At 43.7% G+C, this 22,383-nt stretch overlaps 1 protein-coding gene across 7 annotated transcripts in view; it reads right to left on the bottom strand.

Annotated features, from left to right (window-relative positions):
- The window catches only part of LOC138749300 (multiple C2 and transmembrane domain-containing protein 2-like), a 328,465-nt gene that overhangs the window by 140,882 nt on the left and 165,200 nt on the right, over positions 1–22,383 (bottom strand). For all 7 annotated transcript variants that reach the window (XR_011348548.1, XM_069910510.1, XM_069910511.1 and 4 more), the window contains 6 exons: positions 19,783–19,969; positions 18,431–18,524; positions 9,954–10,056; positions 6,846–6,948; positions 4,193–4,294; positions 1,247–1,321 (listed from right to left, as the gene is read on the bottom strand). Coding sequence is in view for 6 of the 7 variants with exons in the window: in XM_069910510.1 (XP_069766611.1) it covers positions 1,247–1,321; positions 4,193–4,294; positions 6,846–6,948; positions 9,954–10,056; positions 18,431–18,524; positions 19,783–19,969 (664 nt within the window). In the remaining variant the exon portion in view is untranslated. The remainder of the gene's footprint in view (positions 1–1,246; positions 1,322–4,192; positions 4,295–6,845; positions 6,949–9,953; positions 10,057–18,430; positions 18,525–19,782; positions 19,970–22,383) is intronic.

Below are 22,383 nucleotides of genomic sequence, written 5' to 3'. Positions count from 1 at the left end.
AACATATGGAGTTGTGTTAATTGGGTGGCATGGCCTCGTGGGCCTGTTACCATGTTGTATGTCTAAATTTGGGGCGGAATGGTTGGCACACTGATCAGCGCAACGCTTTTACAACGCCAGCGTTCAGGACCGGAGTTGTCTGTAAGGAGTTGGTATGTTCTCCCCATGTCTGCGTGGGTTTTCCCGGGAGGCTCTGTTTTCCTCCCACTGTTCAAAAACTACCGGGGGTGTAGGTTAATTGGGTGTAAGATGGGCAGCACGGACCCATGAGCTGAAATGGCCTGTTACCGTGCTGAACATCTAAAAAAAATCATACGAGTTGCAATGTGCCCAGGTAGAAGGTACCATTCTTGAGCTGACTTTAGAGCAATGTGGAAGGTTGAAAATAGTGCAGTCAGAGAACGGATGAGACGGAAAATTAAAGTGACAGACGACAAGTACAGCAGGGCTGTCCTCATGTATGGAGTAGGGGTGTTCTCAAAGCGGTCATCTAATTTGCATTTTGTCGCTCCAGTGAAGAGGAGATCATGGCTGATCTAATTTATGACCTAACTCCACCTACCTGCCTTCTCCCCATATCCCCTAATTCCTCTATCTAACCAAATTTTAAATATGTTTAATGAGGCAGCCTCAACCGCTTCCCTGGTTAGAGAATTCCAAACATTCACTACTCTCTGGGAAAAACTATTTTTCCTCATCTCTGTCCTAAATCTACTCCCCCGAATCTTGAGACTGTGTCCTCTCATTTTAATTTCCCCGGCCAGCTCAAAAAACCTTCCTACATCTATCCTATCCATACCCTTCATAAACCTATATGTTTCTATAAGATCTCCTCTCGAGCAAATACAATCCCAGATGATTTAATCTTTCATCATAAGTCAACCCCTTCATCCCAGGGATCTACCTAGTAAACCTCCTCTGGACCTCCTCCAAAGCCAGTATATCCTTTCTCAAATATGGAGACCAGAACTGGACACAGTACTCCAGGTGCGGTCTCACCAGTACCTTATACAGTTGCAACATTACCTCCCTACTCCTGAATTCAATTCCTCTAGCGATGAAGGTCAACATTCCATTTGCCTTCTTAATAACCTGCTGCACCTGCAACCTAACTTTTTGCGATTCATGCACAAGCCCTCCCAAGTAACTCTGCACAACAGCATGCTGTAGTTTTTCACCCTTTAAATAATATCATGAGCACCAATGTGGTCCCCTGTTCTAATTATCAGTCTCAAAGTGAAAATACCTTTTTTGAAAATTTGGGAGCATCTTCTAATTTCTTTGGTTCCTTTGGTTTAAAGGTTCTGAGGCTTGCTTTAATCTGAGAAAATTAAAAACAAATATTGAGCATTTAGAGATAATTTTTGGTTCTTCATAAGAGAATAAGAAACAAGCAATTCTGGGCTGAATCCTGTACGCAAATGGCAAGCGGTTGTAGGTTGTGAGATTTTAGGCTTGGCTTGCAACACATGGCTTTGCACCTCTCACTGACTTTCTTTGATCATGGGTTTATCTGAAAGGACTAATTTACTCTCCCTTCCCCCTCCAAAGTTATGTCGACCAAAAGCAATATGGGTTAAAATGAATAAAATAGTTAATTAGCTTGTGCACCAACTTCACCAAATGGACTGGGTACTGGGGCACATGGTACACTGTCACCACTCCTGCCTGGGAGATGCAAGGCAGAATTGAGTTCAATAAACAATGACCCAGTGAAAAGTCAGTGAGTCTCCAATTTGTGCTGTCCGCAACTTTCTCAACAAGGAACTTCTTGTCCCATTCAACAAAAAATAATAATTGTAGAATGGACTCCATTTAGCTGGTCAGTCATCCAGACATCCCTTTCCCCTTGTTCTACGCCCTCTGCAGGTCAATTAGCAGAACAATGCCCACAAAAAGTTTTGAGAGATTGCTTCATAAGGACTTAGTTCCTTGTGCCAAACCAACCCGTAAATCAGTTGAGAACAGCTGCGCGAGCACTCGGTAACTACAACACTGACCTTTGGATATGCTCTTCCGACATGTGGAATGCTTCCCAATTTATGGCACTGCTACGTTGAACAGCAAGCTTCCTGTCCCAGCAGGACAGGAGCAGATTCTGAACATAAGCAAACAGTGTTCTAACAAGTTCAAAGGACGCACTGAAAGCATCCAACCAGGCCTTAGATCTTCCGTCTTGAACAGTTCCCAGAGTTTTAGCATTCCAGTACCCAATTCTCCCACCTTTATCACAGTCCCAAAGATGCCACAATAAAATGAAATTCAAAGCCATGGCAGACTTTCCTTCGAATACATTGTTAGCACAGAGCCAGCAACCGGGATATGAAAATCTAGTCTGTAAGGAGTTTGCACATTCTCCCCATGTCTGCAGGGGTCACCTCCCACCATTGAAAACATACCGGGGGGTTGTAGGTCAATTGGGTGTAAATGAGCAGCACAGGGTCATGTGCTGAAAGCAGCTTGTAACTGTGCTGTATGTCTAAATTTAAATAAAAAGAAATTAAATTTTAAAAATGTAAATGCACTGCGGTCTGGAATTTCCATGTCCGAAGAGCTGCGACTAACCAAGAAAAATTGCCATCGATCAAATCAACAATAAGATCGCCAATGTTATGTTCCCATCCAGTTTCCCCATTTGTTAGAACACTGCCAAGTTACCTGTGCCAAAACCCACCTGACTCAACACAACACAGATAGAGAATGCAAATTATTTGTGCTCACAGCAGAGGGGTAAAGTCAGTCACACTGAGAACCACTCTTTCAGGTCTTTGCAGTAAGTTAAAGATACTTTTAAACAATTCTTCAAGGACATTTAAAAACTTTTTTTTAAATTTAGACATACAGTTTGGTAACAGGCCCTTTTCGGGCCCACGAGCCCGTGCCGCCCAATTACACCCAATTGATCTACAATCCTTGTATGTTTTGGAGGGTGGGTGGAAACCGGAGGAAACCCATGGGGAGAACGTTCGAAAATCACCACAGCTTTTTCCCTTTCTTAGAATGTTTTTCTTTGCATCTTTGGGCAACGTTTCATTGAAAGCAAGATTTCTTATGCAGCCCAATGTGCTCTACGCTAACATGATGGTTAATGGTACAACAATTTAACTTTCATTTCAGTGCCCACATAAAGGTCAGCCTGAAGATGCAAAGATTTCCCGCCTTCTGCGGCCCTGATTGTTTGCACTAAATTCAGCTCATCCTGTGGCAATTCACAAGAAATTCTGATGCAAATGGTCATCGATCAAATCAACAATAAAATCGCTATTCAACTGCATTCCAGGAAAATCTCGCCTTGCATTGCTTCAGTGCCACTTTTATGGTCCTGAAGAATGAGCTCTGATCGATTTCTCGGCAACAATCGTACCGCATTGCAATGCAGCTGGCCAGGACGCTCTTGACGGAGCTCCTGTAGAAGGTTGACATGCTGGTGGCCAGTAGCCTTCTCAGGAAGTGCAGTCACTGTTGCGCCTTCCTGACGAGTGAGATGTGGTTTGTCCATGACAGGTCGCGAATTGAGTGAACTACAAGGGACCTGGATCTCCCCTCTCTCTCCACTACAGAGTTTTTGATGTGTAGTGAGGCGTGGTCGTTCCTGAATTCCACGATCATCTCCTTCACCTTGTCCATATTGAGACCCTTGTGACATTATCACCTCTTCTGATGAAATTCAAAGCAAATTGCCATCGATCAAGTCAACAATAAAATTACCATCACCGCCTGCTCAATCCAGAACAAAAATCACTTCAGGAAATTTGGCAAAAAAACATCTGCAAAATGATCATTCCATTTACTCGACGCAATTCTACGATTCCACAAAGAAAAAGCTAATTCCTCCTGTCTCATCGTAAGCTAACTTTTATGAGGGGCTAGAGCACAAAACGTCAATACGGGAACGGGAGTGAGCCAATCAGTTCCCAGAGTCTGTGCAGCCAATCTGTGGCATTGCCAGATCTGTAGCATAACATTGCTATAACATTTACTACAAATGATGTCGGGTGCCAGAGATGATTGAGACTTGGGCCTTGCACTATGATAACAGAGTCTTTAAACTGTTGCTACCCATCGAATTGGCTGCACGTGGGAAACATCAGCACTGGAATCTCTGGCCAGCTCTCAGGCAAAGCAAATTAATGGAAGCTGGGCAGCAAAACCGATCTGCAGAGCGAGAATAGTTGACACCAGGCCCACTCACCGGGTTGGCGATGATGTTCATCTGTAAGTACAAAACTCCTTTCTCTGGTTGTCCCAGCTTTCTGTTCTTCAGGACATATCCAGTCTGCTGACCATTCTTGATCTAGAGTCAAAGAGCAGGATTCAAGACTTGGATATCAAGCCCTCCTCAACAGGAAAGTGACCACGCTGGTCTGGTTGCACTTTTACACTCAAGACTTTTGAGTAAAATTAAAACCATTTTATATCAATGTTCAGATTCAGATTATAAGCATGGTTAGGTAACTCGTGCTAATTCTAATTACTTCCTCCAAAAATCCCATCACTTTGTTTCAGAGTTTGTAGTGATATAATCATTGAAAATAGACCAAGGCAGCTTTGTACGTAGCTGTGTGCAGAGATAGGAAGTGCAGCAAAAAAAGATCCAAAAACTTACCGTATATGCACATGGAGTAGTCAAATTTCGTGGACCTATTTTTAGGGTAAAATTTGGGAGTCGACTATTACACCCATACTACTTTTGACCGCAGAAAGCACCTGCATTGCTCAAGGCGTCGGGAGCTCGGGTGGATGGGCAGGCAGGACCACCTGTTGTCCTCATTCAAGGCGTCAGGAACTCAAGATGGATGGGTACGTCCGCATTTGGGGCCACGGATGGGGCGGGCGGCCAGGTACTATACGGAGTGCCGTGAGCTCGGATGGGCGGGTGGCGTCCACCTTCGAGGAGCAGGGATGGGCGGGTGGGCGGCTCTGCCCTAGGTGAGCTCCAGTGTGCAGGTGGCATCAACTCTCTCATGGAATATATGGAAAATACCAGATTTAGTGGAACAAAAATAAGGGGGGGGGGGGGGGGGGGGCGGTGGTCGACTTTCTACCATATCAACTATTATTCACGTATATATCATACTTCTGTAGCTGGTTACTATGCAATTTTCTCCGGATTTGTCGAATCCATGGGAAGAACAGCATCTAGATTGAAAACCAGGAATCTAGTCTCTTTACTCCCACGTGTCCTCTCACTGATCCTGGTGCAATGTTTCACCTGTGCACATGGTCAAATCCCAGATCCCTATCCTCTGAACACAGTTTCTTTCCTAAAAGTTGGAGCCACTGTTGATTTGTTGACCACTGATAAAGGAACATTGACAGTGGAGAGAACGGCAGATGCTCACTCTTTAGAAATATGCGGCGTTTACTTAATCCAAGGGGATGCATTTTCTTGTCCTGATTTTACTGTTGTTAAATTGTGTTGACTATTGCCTTGTAAATGCAACCTTGTTATAAAGTTCTCAAGATAATAAATCCCAAGGGTCTCATTATAGTCAACAGAGTGGTTTAAATGATTGATAGGATGGTTTTCTCATGTTACAAACTCATAGCAACCACCAATATAATTTGAACATCCTTAGCCTTTCCAGGTGATTGTAATAGTGAAGGTTTGCTTGTTTGCTGGCAGTTTATAATGAACCTTGCCTGGCCTCTTTATTCTACATTCTATCACAGACATCTATGCTCTGAAATTCTACAAGTGTTTAGGTAGTTAGTGGGGTGAAAGGCAAGCCACTTTAATAACATGGGCTGAACACAGTCTCCAGAGCAACTCCGTCACTACCCGATGACAGTAGGCAGGCTGGTCCAATGCCCTTTTCCTCTCCACCTCCTGCATGCTGCACCCAATCTCCCCACGACCCTCCCACCCCTGCCCCCAAAGAGAAGATGATGCAATCAATGTCAGAATTTGATGCCTTGAGGCCTGACCACTCAAAATAAAGGGCATTCCTTTCACTGTCCTAAAACAAGAAGCGAGTTACAACTCACTCTGTCGGGAAGCACATCCTCTGCTGCAACATTGTGCCCGGCACAGCTTGAATCGGCCTTGGTCCAGATACTCCACAATTTGCCAATGCAGGCAAGACATGCAGCTAATACATTTAAAATGTGTTGGAGCTTGTTTGTGGGATGTTGTGCTTAAACTGTGAAAATCAAGGGCTGATGAACAGAACAAACTCATGACTACAACCACTACCACATGGACTTGCCCAATGCTGTGTCACACATAAAGAGACTAAGATTGCTACCTTTTTAAACTTTGCTATCTGCCAACAGTTCTGAAGCAAGATGGGACTCTCCCCCATTTGCCAGAAGTAAAATAAAAACAATATGTTTAAAAAAAAACACTCAATGCGTCAGGCAGTATCCGTAGAGAGAAAAAAAACATAATTAAGGATCCTTCATCAGAACCCAATTCTGGTGGCACGGTTGGCACAATGCCGTTACAGTGCCAGTGATTGGCACCGGGCTTCAAATCCCGTGCTGTCTGTAAGGAGTTTGTACATTCTCCCCATATCTATGTGGGTTTCCTGCGGGGGCTCCGGTTTCCTCCCACTGTTTGAACTGTACCTGGGAGTTGTCGGTTAATTGAGTGGCACAGACTTGTGGGCCGAAAGGGGCCGCTACTGTGCTGTAGGTGTAAATAGATAAATAAACCCAACATATTAATGGCTTCTCTCCCCACACTTGCTGCCGGACATGCTGAATCCTTCTTACATATTTATTATAGATTCCCAGCATCACTTCACAGATGATGTTGCTGGCACAAAAACAAACTTCAAGATCACTAATAACTGGCACAGGCAAATGTAATTTATAATGATTGCAAAATATTGAGAGCTTACAGCAAGCAAAGGTATTGCAACTTTGCCGAGAAAATCCGGTGGCTTGTCTCCATCTTCATCAAAGACCGTGACCTCCAGGACATCGTGGATGTCCCTGATATTGCTGCAAGTGAAGGCAGGTCAAGTTTATTATCGTACAAAATGAAACAGCGTTTTTCCAGACTGCAGTGTGCACTAATCCACACACAATGCACAGCACATAATAATCACATATGCACATACAGATATAATTTGAAATGATTTACTTGGTTGCAGGATACTCTTCATCAATCTCAAAGCCTGCGGGTAGAAGGAATTTCCCATCCCGGCAGTCCTGACTGTGATACTCCAGTAACTCCTTCCTGATGATTAACCGGGAAGCGAGAGGGTGTCAAAGGCACTGAAGGGTTCCTGACCGTGGCGGAGGTCCGGATCCGGAACTCGCATTGCCAATGGTTTGGACTGGACTCTGTGTGGCTGGGGAAGCACAGGAGGTGAATCTACGGACACCTGGTGACTCGGGGTGTGGGGGGGGGGGGGGGGGTGAACTCTCTTTTGCATCTCTTTCTCTGACTGTAAGAGGTGCTTCAGGCCATTTCTGCCGATGGCAAATCTCTCTGCCTTACATCAGGTAAAAGCAATTTCATGTAAAGTGACACTGTTTTATTAGAGTGATAATAAATTGAATCTTGAATATTGGATTAAAGATATTGCCTGCTGGATGGAAAGGATCCTCAATCATGCTTTGAGCCCTATTTCAGGATGCTTCTGGTAAATATTGTCAACAGAAGAAGGGGAGATTTCTCGGATGTTTGGATGATCCAGCTGCAATGATGTGAGGTCCAAATTTTTGCTGCTACCCTATCACCCCATGATGCTGCCAGACAAAAATACTCAACTGTGCTCCTGTAAAAGGTTTTCAAGCTGGGGGCTGAGAGCCTTGCCGTCCTCATCCTCCGTCGGGTGGACGCGCTGCTACACCTTCTCGACTAATGAGAACGTGTTGTGGGTCCAGGATAGATCGTCAAGACAGGAGGTAATGATCCAATATCCTGCACTGCAGTGCACCATAGGAGCCATTCACAATCGCCTTCACCCAGAAAGGCTGAATGCATGAATCACCTTAGCTTCATCAGAGAAGCTAGTTTTTTTTTTACTAATTCAATTCAGATGCTCTACGGAAACAGCCAGGAATACCGGATACAGCAAAGGAAAGATCCTCGGATGAGTCACCGCACAACTAGTAGAGGCACTGCCCCACAATGCCAGGGACCCCGGTTCAATCTTGACCTGTATGTGGAGTTTGCACATTCTCCCAGTGACTGAGGGGGTTTCCTTCAGGTGCTCCAATGTGAACCCACATCCAACTAACATGCAGGCCAGTCAGTTAAATGGGCAAAGTGTGTTATGTGCGGTAGAATCTGGGGAGTTGGTAGGATGTCAGGGGAAATGGATGGGTTGTTGATAGCTGGTACAGATCGATGGGCAGAGTGGCCAGTTTTCAGTGCTGTATCTCTCCAGGATTCCCACTTCAGCTAAGCTTTTCCAGACCAATTACAAAACCAACAACAACCTGGCAATGTAAGCATTTAACAGGTGTGTAATGATCACAGAGAGGAAGAGAAATGTATTCCAGTTCAGTCAATGTTGGCAAGTGTCATTGAGCAAAATATACTCTCCAGTAATGTGCTGTTTAGGCTTAGTTTGGATCATTTTGTTCGAGAAGTCAACACAGCCTTGGACTGATCAGGAGAATCGCAGAGATGGAAGGGATCATCTTCAAACTTAAAGCAGCATTTCACTGACATCAGGAAGCCTTGTAAAACCGAAATCAGTGAGCATCAAGAGGGGAAAAAAAACACTCCAAAGCCTCGGGTGACGCCTTGCAGATGGTGTCATTATTTGCAGTCAGTAATCCTGGACTCAGAAACCTCAGCTCCATCATCGATGGCTTTCCTTTCATAGGAAGTGGGCTTATTCACCGATGACTACACAACATTCATTTCCATTTATAACTCCGCAGAAAGTTAAGCAGTTCCCGTCTGCTTGCAGCAATCACTCGGCGACATTGAGGCTCACGCTGACGCGTTGCTAGAACAATTGCAACACTGGCCAACTGCAACAAGAGGAAGTTTAAGCAACTATTCTGATTCTTGATGCCATAATGTTGGGAGTTCCTCCACCCATTATTGGCCAGAAACTCAAACAGGCCATCTTATGAAGAAATTGACCATAAATGCAGATTAGGAGCTAGTATCCTGCAGGGAATAACGATGCTCTTAACATCTCTGGGCCTTTCCGCCATCTGAAAGTGTGATGGAACACTTGGCTGGAATAATGCAGTCCTGATGCCAAAAACATTAATCAGGACATGGTAGTTAATATGATTCCCACCCAATGCATCACCCAAGGTATTCACTCCCCGTGGTACACCAGAATTGCACTGTGCATTATCTATAAATGCCTTGCAGTTACTCACCCAGCTAATCTGACAGCACTTCCCAAATCTCTGACCTCTACCACAAGGAAGGACAAGGGCTTCGGGTGTATGGGAACAGTAATGTTGGCAGGTTCCCCAATCACTGGCCTGTTTGGTAATATATCACTTTATTCCCATCAAGACTTAATCCTGGAACTCCCTACCCAACAAAAACAAAAGGATAGCAGGAGTTCAAGTCACTTACCATCCTTTTTCTCAAGGGTAACTGTGCAGAAACAAAATAAAAATGCTGGCTCTACTAACAATGTTTATTGACAAAGAAACAAAACCTCTGAACTTTTGCTGTCTTGTACGGCCAGAAAAACACTCCACAGGTGAATTTGAGGCAAAGGGTCTAGTTTTATTTGCTCTGAACATTATTGTAATATAATTATATAACCACAGATTATTTTTCAGATTTATTTGTCATGAAATAAGGATTGTTGTCCGAAGAATTCACACTGCATGCATAACCACTAGATACATTAAGGGCACAATGAAATTTTCAAATTTTTTTGTCCCCAAATTATATTTTAAAAATTGTTCATAATTACAATCTGACAGTAAGAAAATTTTTATTCTTTCTTCGGCATCACTGGGGAAATTCACAGAAGCAGAACAACTTTGTGGTTGTTATAAATGTAACTTACAATGAGAAAACTTTGTTCCACTCAGGGTTGAGATTCTTGTAGATGGTGTGAGTTAGTAGTCGATCATTCCCCAGCTCCAGAACACAAAATGGATCACTCTTTCCTACGGCACAGAATTAAGTATTCATGAAGATAACAATCAATGGGTCACGTTTAAAAAGGTGAAGTAAATTGTGAAGCACTTAAAGACTCAAATAAACACAACTAGGCAAATTGATTGACGTGGATGAGCTGTGCCGAAGGGCCGCTTTGCTGTGCTGTACAACTCTTTGATTTCGTGACCTTATTTCTCACATCCATCGCCTCTACTCACATATGATGATGGTTCCAGAACAAAGAGATTATTACAATCAGGAAAAGTGAGAGGTGATCCAATAACTGAAATGAACTTTGATGCGATGAATGTAAAAAAGATTCTTCCATTTTTAAGAGTCAAATATTAGGTCCATAATTACAAAACAATCCAAAGAAGAGTTTATGTAGAGTGGGGAGAATGGAGGACTTGTTAATCTCCTTTCATTATTTTCCTTCACTCATTTTGATTTATCTCCCCCCTTAAAATCAATAACTCCTCACCCTGTCTTTGAAAGCACCTGCCACACTTCAGCAGGACTGGAGGGGCTCAGTGATGAGGAGTGAATGGGTAGGCTGAGGTGGGGGGGAAGGGGTGACCTTATGGAGCTTTGCAAAATCCTGAGGGCCCTGATGTGGAGGATGGTTTCCCCAAGGTTAGGGAATCCAAAAGGGGCCTGAGGGGCAGGTTTCTGCATGCAGAGGGTGGTGGATGTATAGATTGAGTTACGAGTGTGCTAGAGGCAGGTGGAATACAACATTCAAAGGATATTTGAACAGGAAAGGGTTCCAGACGGATGTTGTCCAAATGCACACAAAATGGACTTGCTCATGTCGGCAAATTGGTTGACGTGGATGAGCTGTGCCAAGGGCCACTTGCCGTGCTGAACTACTCTTTGATTTTGTGACCTTCTATCACATATCGCCGCTGCTCACATATTACACATCGGCATACATATCACCCAAATGTTGGCTCATGGTTCATACTAACTTCAAAAGGAGATGGGTAAAATCCAGTAAATAAAACTGGAGGAACAGCTAATTTCAACTGCAGAAATAGCTGACTCACATAATGTCTCCAGAAAGACTGACGCACCTCCGCGTGTACATGTATGTGTACGCACGCGCGCACACAACCCTACCTTTTGTATTCATTTATTGTCTTAACAATGACTACTACCAGAAAAGTTTGAATTGTAAATAACACAGTTTAAAATACAATTCATTTTTGCATATACTTGTGGCCTCATTTACTGATGTTGCAAATTAGTCTTCACTTTGGGGAGAAGAAGGCACTTTCAAAACAAAAGAGTCATGTTAAGTGCAGTGATTTTACCCAATAACTTTTCCTGGGTTAAGCGCCTTCTGCATCAAAGCATTACTGACTGAGTGGCCAGTTAAAGTTAAAGGTCATTTCCTAGAAACACTTGTGAACCTAATTCTACTGTAAGTCACAAAGAAACAAAATTTCACTGCACACCATCCTAGGAGGTAATGAATCATGTAGCACTTATTGTTCTTTGTTTATGAACAGGTTCACACGCTCCATTAGCAGGCAGTGCCAACATTATCGCCTTAGTGTAATGATTTATATTGCAGTCAAAGAGCAATCACCAATAGAATTCTTCCATACCTTGTCTTAGTACTGACTAATGGGGACCGTGCGCTATGAAGGAGCAGAAACAATAACATTTACCTCAGCAGCCTGTATCGTTTGTTCCAACTGAAACATGTGTTATTTATTAAAGAGATTAAAAATATGGATGACAAATTAGAACTAATTAAATATCATCTTGTTTAAGGGCGAGGATTTGCTTACTGGTGCAAACCGTCTTGATCTGCACATTTTAATATTCAGGAGGTGCACGAAGCAATTTTCCAAATGGTCCTCGATGGTTGGATTTCCCTCAAGTGGAATCCAGAACTACTGTTCCAAAGTTGCCTGCTCTGGATTCAAAGGCAAGTCATGATGGGAATCGCGCTGCAAGGCCTTGCAATGTAGCCAGAGCCTTGAGTCACGGGAGGGGGTCAGAGCAAGCCAGGATGTTGCCTGGATTGGAAAATATGTCTGATGAAGCAAGGTTAGCAGAGCTAGGGTTTTTCTCTTTGAACTTAATCTACAAGATTATGAACGACATAGATAAGGTGGACAGCCAGTGCCTTTTTTCCCAGGGCGAGAGCAGCAAGCAACTATACAAAGCGAAGGGAGGAAGATTCAGGGTAATTTTTTTTTTTACATAGAGAGTTGTGGGTGCCTGGAATGCATTGCCAGGGGTGGTGATGGAGGCTGGTACAATAGAGTCATTAAATACCTTAGACCAGCACATGGATGTAATAGAGATTATTGGTGCAGAGTGGAGCAGGGTTAGTTTGTTCATTAGATTTATATAGGTTGGCACAATGTCATGGGGCAAAGGACCTGTACTGGGCTGTAATATTCTACATCCAATGTTCAATCCCTCAACTCTTGACTCTTGACCTAGAGAGAAACCAACCACCCAGGGTGGCTTTAATCGATGCTCTGAATACTTCCACATTCAGAGACACTTTAAAAGCATAATTTAAATATTTTCAATCCTGTGGTGTGGAGTCTTTCTGTGACTGTAAGGATTTCCTCAGAGTTCTCCAGATTCCACCAATTCCAAAGATGTGCGGATGGATAGGTTAATTTAGCAATTATATCTATCCCTCAAATAGATGGATGGCAAAATCTGGGGAGAGTTATGAGAGCATGGGGACATTTTAAATTTTTAGACATACAATCAGGATGGTAACAGGCCCTTCCGGCCCACAAGCCCGTACTGCCCAATTACTCTCAATGGACCTACAATCCTCAGTACATTTTTGAACGGGGGTGGAAACCAGAGCACCGCGGGGAAACTCACGCAGACACGGGGAGAATGTACACGCTCCTTATAGGTAGTGCAGGATTCAAACCCGGGTCACTGGCACTGTAACCACTACACTAACCGTGCTGCTCGTAAAATAGGATTGGTGCCAAACAATTCTCCACTTCCTCAGGAGTTTGCGGAGGTTTGGTATGACACCAGAAACCCTAGCAAACTTCTACAGATGAGTGGTCGAAAGTTTGCTGACCGCCTGCATCGCAGACTGTTATGGTGGCACCAATACCCCTGAGCATAAAGCCCGACAAAATAGAGTGGACGTAACCCAGGACATCACAGGCAAAACCATCCCCACCGTTTAGAACATCTACAGGGAATGCTACCGTCAGAGAGCAGCAGCAATCATCAAAGATCCTCACCACCCAGCACATGCTCTGTTCTCACTGCTGCCATCAGAAAAGAGGTATCGGTGCCACAAGACTCGGGAACAGCTGCTACCATCAGACTCCTCAAGAATAAACTCAATCAAGGACTCTAATGTTGGCTCTTTATTGATTTCCATTTTTTTTTTTATTTTCTATGCATTTGCACAGTCAGTTTGTTTACATTCGTTATCTGTTTACAGTTCTTTATTTTTTTACATGTACAGTGCCAATTAGTGGTAATTCTGCCGTGCCCTCAGGAAAAAAGAATCTCAGGGTTGTATGTGATGTCACGTATGTACTCTGGCAATAAATCAGAAATCTGAAACAAGTGTGCTTGTTGGACAAGGTGGACTCAAAAAGCGAGAGAGTTTGCTTCTGTGCTGTATGACTCCATTTTAAATATAATTTTAGTCATTGTAAAACAAACATTCACTAAAAATGTTGTACTACTGGATAGGGGGGAATTGATCGTAGTCACTACAGATATCACCCAAAATCAAGTATTTTATGAATTAAAATATTATAGCAAATACTAATAAATACAAAACAAAATTTCTTGCAGCTCCTTAAGCCATGGTCGGACAAACAAGTTGACGGTCCCTGCGCCAAGTCGAACCCTGTGCAAGCTCTGTTAGCAGTTTGTCCCGATGCAAACGTGGAGCATCTCAGCAAGCTGAGCACAGCTTAAAAGCAGCTAAAAATAGCCAGCAAGTTGAGTGTCCATGTTTGTGCTTATCAACAGATCTGTTGGCATTTACCCGCAGAATGCTCAGACAAGCAGACCTGTCATATTACTCCTTTCATGTGAAGGATTGCACGTGAATTTCACCAGCATTATCAAAGAAAATTCCAGATGTGAAGGACGACACACAAGGGACTGCAATGCTGGAATCCGGAGCAACGGGCAACCTGAGAAACCCGTCGGGTCGACCCATTTCAGTGGGAGAATAAGAATCGTTGACTGTTTGGCCCTCCATTTATTTATCATTTATTTTAAAATCCTGCCTGCAGGATCTGCGCCCCAAAATGGTGGCACCTACAATCGGCAGCTACCGCGAGGGGTTACAGCCTCCGAGGAAGCAGAGGACTGACGGAAAACGGGAGAGCATCCTCCCCCCACCCCTTCCGAAAAGGAAAAGCTGGGGAGATGAGGCACGGGATGGTGACCACAGCAGCGGACCCGTGAGGGGTCCGGTGGTTGAGGAAACACACAGGCCGTTGGTGACTCGAGGCGAGGAATCCGCGTAGGCTGTGGGCTGTTGGAGACTGCAGTCAAAGGATTCACACTGGGCTGTGGACTGCTAGGGATCAGCTCAAGACTGGCTGATAGGGCTACCAGGTACTGGGACCGTGATGCGAGAGGCACTGAAAGTTTCCTGATCTTGTTGAAGGTTCAGATCTGGAGCTCAGGCTCCTGATGGTTGCAGGGGCTGTACCAGTGCTGAACACAAATCCACACACTCAGTGATGCTATGGGGGGAGGATCTCTCTTTTGCTTCTCTTTCTCTGACTGTAAGAGGTACTTCAAGCAATTTCTGCCGATGGCGAATCTGTCCGCGTTACAGCTGACAAAAAAAGATTACACTGCCATTACTCTATGGCAATAAATTGAATAATCAAAACTCAGGACATGAAGGAAGACGCAAATGTGCTGGGGAAAAATCAGCAGGTCACGCAGCATCTAGGGTAACGAACGTTTCAGCCCTGGGCAGCATCTGCAAACGTTCCTGCTTAGCTCAAACATTAAAGAAACTCATCAAAGAGATTGGTTGTTAAATGAGAAAGGAGATGGAGGCAATTCACAGGTAGGGGTGTGCGTGGGTGTACGCTCTTATGTGTTGGCTTGTGTGTGTGTGAATGTGTGTGTGCATAAGTGTGTGTACGTGTCTGGAACTCGGGTTCAAATCCAGCGCTATCCGTAAGGAGTTTTGCACCATCACCCCATGTCAACATTGGGATTTTCCAGGTGCTCTGGCTTCCTTCCACTCTTCAAAAGATAGTGGGGGTTGTAGGTTAATTGGGCATTTGGACGGCAAAGGCTCGTGGGCCGCATAGGTCTGCTATCGTGCTAAATGTTTAAATGTAAATGTTGAAAACATTAAAATTTGTGATTTATTCTTCTGGATTAGCAGCAGCCTCTTCGACTTTGAGTCACGAGGTCCCCACTTGGTGTGTTTGGACATACGACGCAGACCAGCCATTCTCAACCAGGTGAAATTGGGCGACAAGTGGCCAGAATCACCTTTCAATCATGCTGTAAATAAAAAAGCACACATGTGCGTTTGAAGGCGTGTGCGCCAAGGTGCGCGTCTGTGTGAGAGGACACAGGCAGGAGGGCTAAACTTGTCCACACGTTCAGATACTGAGAACGTTTGTATCTGGATGTGATCGGACCTTGCGAGAGGACAAACACACTGAAACATTGCCATATCTCCAGAGATAATCTGGGGAGCGTAATTGGAAACGAAATTATGTAAACTTTTTTTTTTAAAAGTATATTTAGACTGTTGACAAACAGGGAATAGTAAGAGGCCTTCAAGGCAGAAACAGAGAGTTCTGCACATAATCCTCCTCACTTTTCAACACTCCTTTCATCGTGACATCCTTCCTTCCCTTTTAAGTAACTCACCTCCTTCCTCGAATGCATTTATTCCCTTTCCCCTCAACAAAGGGATTCTGCAGCCAATGCTCAATCACCTCTTTAATTCAGATCGCTGGCTTTACTGCAGGTGAGCCAGGCAGACAACCAATTCACTCCTACAAATGCAAATACAGAGCACTCTACTTCAGACGATATTAAATGAGCCCCACAGACAATCAAATTTATTGCCACGTGGTTTCAATCAGAGAAAGGGAGCCAAACTGCTCTGATTGTGGAAATGAAAAAGGCTTATTAAGGAGAAAATACCTCTGACATACAGGCAAGACAGCAGCTTGATGTGTAACTGGATACAGGGCATCCATCATGGTCACTGCAGACAACATCAGCTTCCAAATCAAGCCTCTAAATTGCAAAGGATTATGACAGGAGGAGGGCAGGTGAATAAATTCGACCTCCTCCCACAGATCACTGCCAGACAATTAAGCTGCAGTGTATTAGAGTGAAATATCACAGAGGCTCTGATCTTTATTTAGAGCAGCATCATTAATACAGCTCATCCCTGAGACAAAGTAAATGCTTCATGGATTTGTTCCCAATGCTGCATTACTCATTCCGTTGTTATGGTGGAGATTATACAAGCTGGTCAAAAGCAATCATGTGTGGTCCCAGTTCACACCCTTCAACACAGTCCTTAGGCAAAAGGGATTTCTACTTTTAAGAGCTATCCCAATATTTAATGAGAATACTAAGTATCTCCTCATAAGATGGCAGGTTTTAATCTTCAGTTACTCCTCGCTAATTTCAAATTTGTTGTTGCACTCATGACAGGAAATCCACATTTCACTGGCACGCCAACACAATGCTGTAAAATAAAATTTATATAGCACTCGTTACCTCCTGTTCTTTACAGATGATGAAATACTTCAGATATATTATCACTGCAGCAGCCAATATTGGCGCTGCAAGATCCCCACAAACAAAATGGCAATGTCCAGATGACCTGGTTTTTTTTTGGGGGGGGGGAGGGAAACACTGCTAAAATGATGTAGGCCAACAACAGATGCATCATCACTCCAAAGTAAATGGGAGCCTACTCAGTAAAACCGCAGAGCAAAAAGCCGTAGCTGCTGTCAATCTTAAACAAAGACGCATTTCCGGCATTTTTAAAAAATCTCCGTTCAATATTCTTACAAAACACCTCCAAAGGCTTTGCACTCTCCCGCCGCCGAGTGTCAGTCTCAGATACTTCCTATCGGGTACCCTGCCTGAGATTTGGAGGCACACCCCACGAACTGGAAGCACAGTACTTCACCAGCTGAGCCGCAATGGAAGCTGCAATGATGGAGATGCCATCTTTCGGGGAGGGGGTGGGGGTGAAGGGGTTACACACCATGGGCTTCCAGTGAAACACCACCAAGGAGGCTGATGGCTATTAGCCCTGATGCAGCCACTATAACATTATGCCACATCTTTGCATGCAAGGAAAATGGTTGCTCATGGAATCTTGCTGTGCTTTAAATGGCTGCCATTTTCACCTTGTTGTACCAGGGTAATGCTTCAAGACCATCTCAGAATGCAGACCCTTCAGAGATTTGTGCATCAGGAAGAAAACCATTGCGAGAAGATATTGTTCTTAGGTAAATCCATGGTGCACTAACATTCAACCATGTATTTCATTATGCAAGGAGATTTTCCCCCAATACATTAATATTTGATGAACATTCAAGACCTTTAAAGGTGCACGACAGGGCAGATGTTGACCATTTCAGGCGTGAGGATCACGAAAGAAGGGGACATAGTTCGGTGGTCATTTAAAACTCAGGAATTCTCTTCCCCCAAGAATTCAGTTAAACATATTTAATATCTATAACCAGTCTAGCCCGGTAAGCCTAACGGTCTGTGCACGCTATTGCAGCACAAGTGACCCTGGTTTGAATTCAGCGCTGCCTGTCGGGAATTTGTATATTCTTCCCTGTAACCTGCGTGGGTTTCCTCTGGGCACTCTGGTTTCCTGCCACCATTCAACACATATGGGTAGGTTAATTGGGTGTAATTGGGCAGCATTGTGTTTCATGGGCCAACAGGGAATTCCACTGAGCTGTATTTTTCAATTAATTAATTATAATTTTAAAAAAGACAACGAGCAGGTAGATAAATATTGGAATGATTCAAGAAGAGGGTAATGGGGAACTGGCACAGAAGAGCTGTTGAGGCCAACATGATCATATTGATTGGCAGGCTGAGGGTGCCTTGTGGTCTGCCCTTGGTCTTACGTCAAACATCAACGCCTGCAGACACAACATAGAAAAAACACAAATGCTGGAGTAACTCAGCAGGCCACGCAGCGCACGTCGGACGACTTATCTTGTCTTTTTGTGTTCTTGCTGAAATATAGCAGGGCATGGGCACGTTCTCCATGAGAACGTGGAACAATCGCCAATCAGGTGAAAGTTCTGAAGCAGGAACAAGCATCAAGAGATTTAATAAGGGGATTGAGAGGTATTTAGGATGCAGAGGCTCATAAAATAGTACCTGCAAAATCTGCGGCCGATAGGTTACAGGCTTTGATCACTTGGACCTGGAGAAAACCAATGTCACTCATATCCTGGAAAGTGTTTCGCAAACTCTAGGATCAAAATTGAAATGAAAACTATCACCAATTGTCCAAAGAGAAAATGGCGAGACCATCAGCCCCAACACTGGAGTGGATTATTTTCACAACAAAGATGGCCATTGACGTCAATCCCACCAAACAAAGAAATCCTATTAATCCCATTCTCCACTTACTCCTCTACGAACAATTGTCTCACATGCCAATTACCACCCTCCTGACAACCACATATACTAGAGTTAAGTTACAACAGACCATCAGCCTACCATCCAGTAGGTCTTTGGGATGCAGAAGGCAACTGGAAAATCCAGAAAATCCATGTAGTCATCGGAAGAAAGTGTAGACCCCACGTAGAATCAACCCAGGTCACTGGAGATGCATCCTACGACCCGAGTCTTCCTGGGAATTTTCCCACTCTGTTTCCATAACTTTACTGAAGTTTATTCTGAGTTTTTTTTTTGCCCATTATGCTCTCCAGGGAACTATCTCTATTTGTTCTTCTCATGTCAACTGTGTTCATGGAGATCAGGTCAATCCACAGGACCATAAGTGTGGCAAAAAAGTCTCCACTGGAGTCTCCCTCCCCCCCCACCCCCATTGGTGTGATCTACTGGGATCGTTGGGGCACACAAAACCCCTTCCATCCCTGCACACAGCATCATTCAGCTGCTCCCAGGGGAGGGGGGAAGAGATACAGGAGGATCAGAGCCAGCACCACCAGGCTGAGGAACAGCTTCTTCCCACAGGAAGTGAGAATGCTGAACGACCAAAGGAACTGCTCACATGAACCATCCAAGCCTCTGATATTTACCAAATAATATTTATTTTTATAGATGTATAATTTGTCTTGCGTATGCAGTTTGTTTGTACGTGCTTTTATGTCTGGTTGTGTGTCTGTATGTTGTGCCCTGAGGACTGGAAAACACTTTCATCAGCTTGTACTTGTGTAATCAGTTGACAATCAGATGATAATAAACTTGAACTTGAGATCATTGGAATTCAATTATGACTACTTCGAGTTTTCTTCATGCTACTGTCAAAGAAACTTCATCCCCAAGTTTCTGCTACTAATTTTTTTTTACAAAAACATGAACACAAGTCTTTCAGAGAAAGACTTGCCCTTTAATGCACTTATTGTGCGGAAAATAAGGTTCAAACATTCTATTCACAAATTTCAACTGAGGTAACCGTACGCTCCAACTTGAAAGCAACCCAATTATTAAGCTAAGGCGGGCCACTTCTTTAACCTATTATAAACTGTGCCATTACTTACATATCGCTGAAGGATCTTCCGTCTCTCAAGCTGATCATCTAGCAGGCTGACGCATGGGTCAGAGATGGAAACTCCACTGCAAGCCACAAACGTGACCAGTAAAACCACTGACCCTTGCCCATCCTCCAACGAGAGCTCCAAGTGGTTGACGTGTTCCTTAGGTAATGTCCAAAGGTCAACCTTGCATCTGAAATATTTGATCAAAACATATACATCTACTAAATAGGAGGACATTTTGAAATTTGTAAATTTACTTCATAAACCTTTTCACATTGCTTCATGGTTTTTCCAATGTATCTACCTCCTTAATTCAAGGAGGTTTGTGTCCACCTAATTATCAATTTATTTGAGGAGAATTTCTTTTTACATTTAGATGTACAGCACGGTCACAGTCCCTTTCAACCCATGAGACTGTGCTGCTCAATTGACCCTCAACCCTCTGGTACATTTTGAAGTAGGGGAGGAAACCAGAGCACCCAGAAGAAACCCACACAGGCACCTGGAGAAATGCTTCAATTACAAATTCTTTATTGCGAGCGTGGGATTCAAACTCCGGTCCCGATCGGTGACGCTCTAACAATGTTGCATGAATGACTCCGCTAGCTGTGCCACCCCAGTCCACCCTGGCTACAGATCGTTTCTTTGGTGGTACCTGATGTAATCTTCCTTACTCAAAGTCTGTCACTTCAGCTCCGTTAGTTCATGTCACAATAATGAAACCTTTACTTTTTTTTTGAAACCTTTACTTAAAGACGACAGCTTCTATTGCAGTTGTCTCTTTCTTGTAAGCAAACCTAACATGTTATTCCCACATGGTCTTCACAAATGCAACATTCTCTCCCAAGCTCGAGTTGTTATATCTCCCGAAACCATCCCCTTCCATGTATCTCCTCAGTTTGATGAGAAATTATGTTTGGGCTATGAACTCCCTTGAATCCAAAGAGGATTGACCGACCTATCATTGATAAACCAAGTTGCTTGTAACCATCATGTTTTAGCCTTTCCCTGTGCACCCTCTTACTTATGTGAAGAAAGCTCAATCTATTTTCTCTCTGAGATATCATTTTCTTTAAATATAATTTTTACAAGACTGCTTCTACATTTCCTTCATTCACTGCCTTCTCCGTGGATGGTCACCTTGTTGCGGTGGAGAAGCTCGTATGGTCCTATGATCCCGAGAGTGATGCCGTCTGGAGCCGTGCTGCTGGTAGGGTCACCCATGGCGGTAAGGTCAAGGGTAATGTCCCTGACAAAGAACAATCCAAACATGTCCTCAATGGTGGAACAGGCGCATAAAGCTACTGGGAACTCAATGGCCGTGAAGGCGGACAAAGTCTGCAACAAATCCAGCAGCTTCAATCGCCATGGTTTTCATGCCATTGGAATAAATTGGTTGATTTGTGAAGAAATCGTGTGCTTCTTGGAGTGTAACATCAAGTACACTTTAAACAAATACACACTCAGGCATCTTGGCTCTGTGGATCAACAGAACTAAGGCCATCATCCTCGACTATGAGGGATAGACACGATGATGATGACTTCCAACACAAAAAAGTATAAAAATTATTCATAAGAAGCAGATTGTATGAATTTACAATCCCCAGTATCTACAGTAATCCTGGGCCAGATTTCCAAGGCTTTATTTAGCTGAACTCCACAATAGATTCATTATCAGATTTGTAAATCTCCTGATATTTGTACGTTTATCCTGATATTTTTATTCTACATCTACTTTCCATGTTTCAACACGAGTCTTTAAAAATAAAGTGCAAACTTTAAATTAGATAAAGAGCTGCCCGTGACTTGAAAATATTGTTCAGTCATTGCCACTAGTGGGCTAAGGCGCATTAGGCCAGAGCCAGGTGGTCCTTGGGCCGAAAAAAGGTTGAGAACCACTGGTCTAGGGCACAACTTCAGGATTGAAGGACATCCACTTAGAGAAGAAATGCGTAAGAATTTATTCAGCCAGAGGGTTGTGGAGGCCAGGTCATTGGGTGTATTTAAGGCAGGGTCTGATAGGTTCTTGATAAGCCAGGGCATCAAAGGTTATGGGGAGAAGGCAGGGTAGTGGGCCTGAGTGGGAAAATGGATCAGCTCATAATTGAAAGGCCGGGTAGACGCGATGGGCTGAATAGCCTATTTCTTCACCTGTGCCTTTTGATGGAATAGTAACAGAAAGCCAATCGTGACCTGGGAGGTATAAACTGGTTCAATCATGGCTAAAATTAAGGAACAGTTCATTCACACAAAAGAGGCAGGTGGAATTTTTTCTCCACAGGCAACAGGCTCTTCAGTGAGGAGAGACTTTTGTTGCAGAAAGAATAATGGGATAATGGAACATAGAAAGGGAAACAGAATGGATTGGATGTCAACCATGATCATATTCAGCAACAGGAGTGTCTATGGAGTTAAATAGCTCCTTTTCCTGCGTCTCTGACTTGTAACGTAAAAGGCGGCTATTGAGTTCAGCCCGTCCACAGATCATTCTATTTCCTCACTAAATTCATCTTATTCCCAACGACTCCTCCCAGATTCAGTAAGGACAATGTATAGCAGCCAATTAACCTACTACCCACACATCTTAATGGGACGTGTGAAGAG

The sequence above is a fragment of the Narcine bancroftii genome, chromosome 14 (assembly GCF_036971445.1).
Source record: "Narcine bancroftii isolate sNarBan1 chromosome 14, sNarBan1.hap1, whole genome shotgun sequence".
NCBI classification, from domain to species: Eukaryota; Metazoa; Chordata; class Chondrichthyes; order Torpediniformes; family Narcinidae; genus Narcine; species Narcine bancroftii.
The sequence above is the reverse complement of the archived record's forward strand: the minus strand, read 5'-3'. Positions and strand labels throughout refer to the sequence as shown.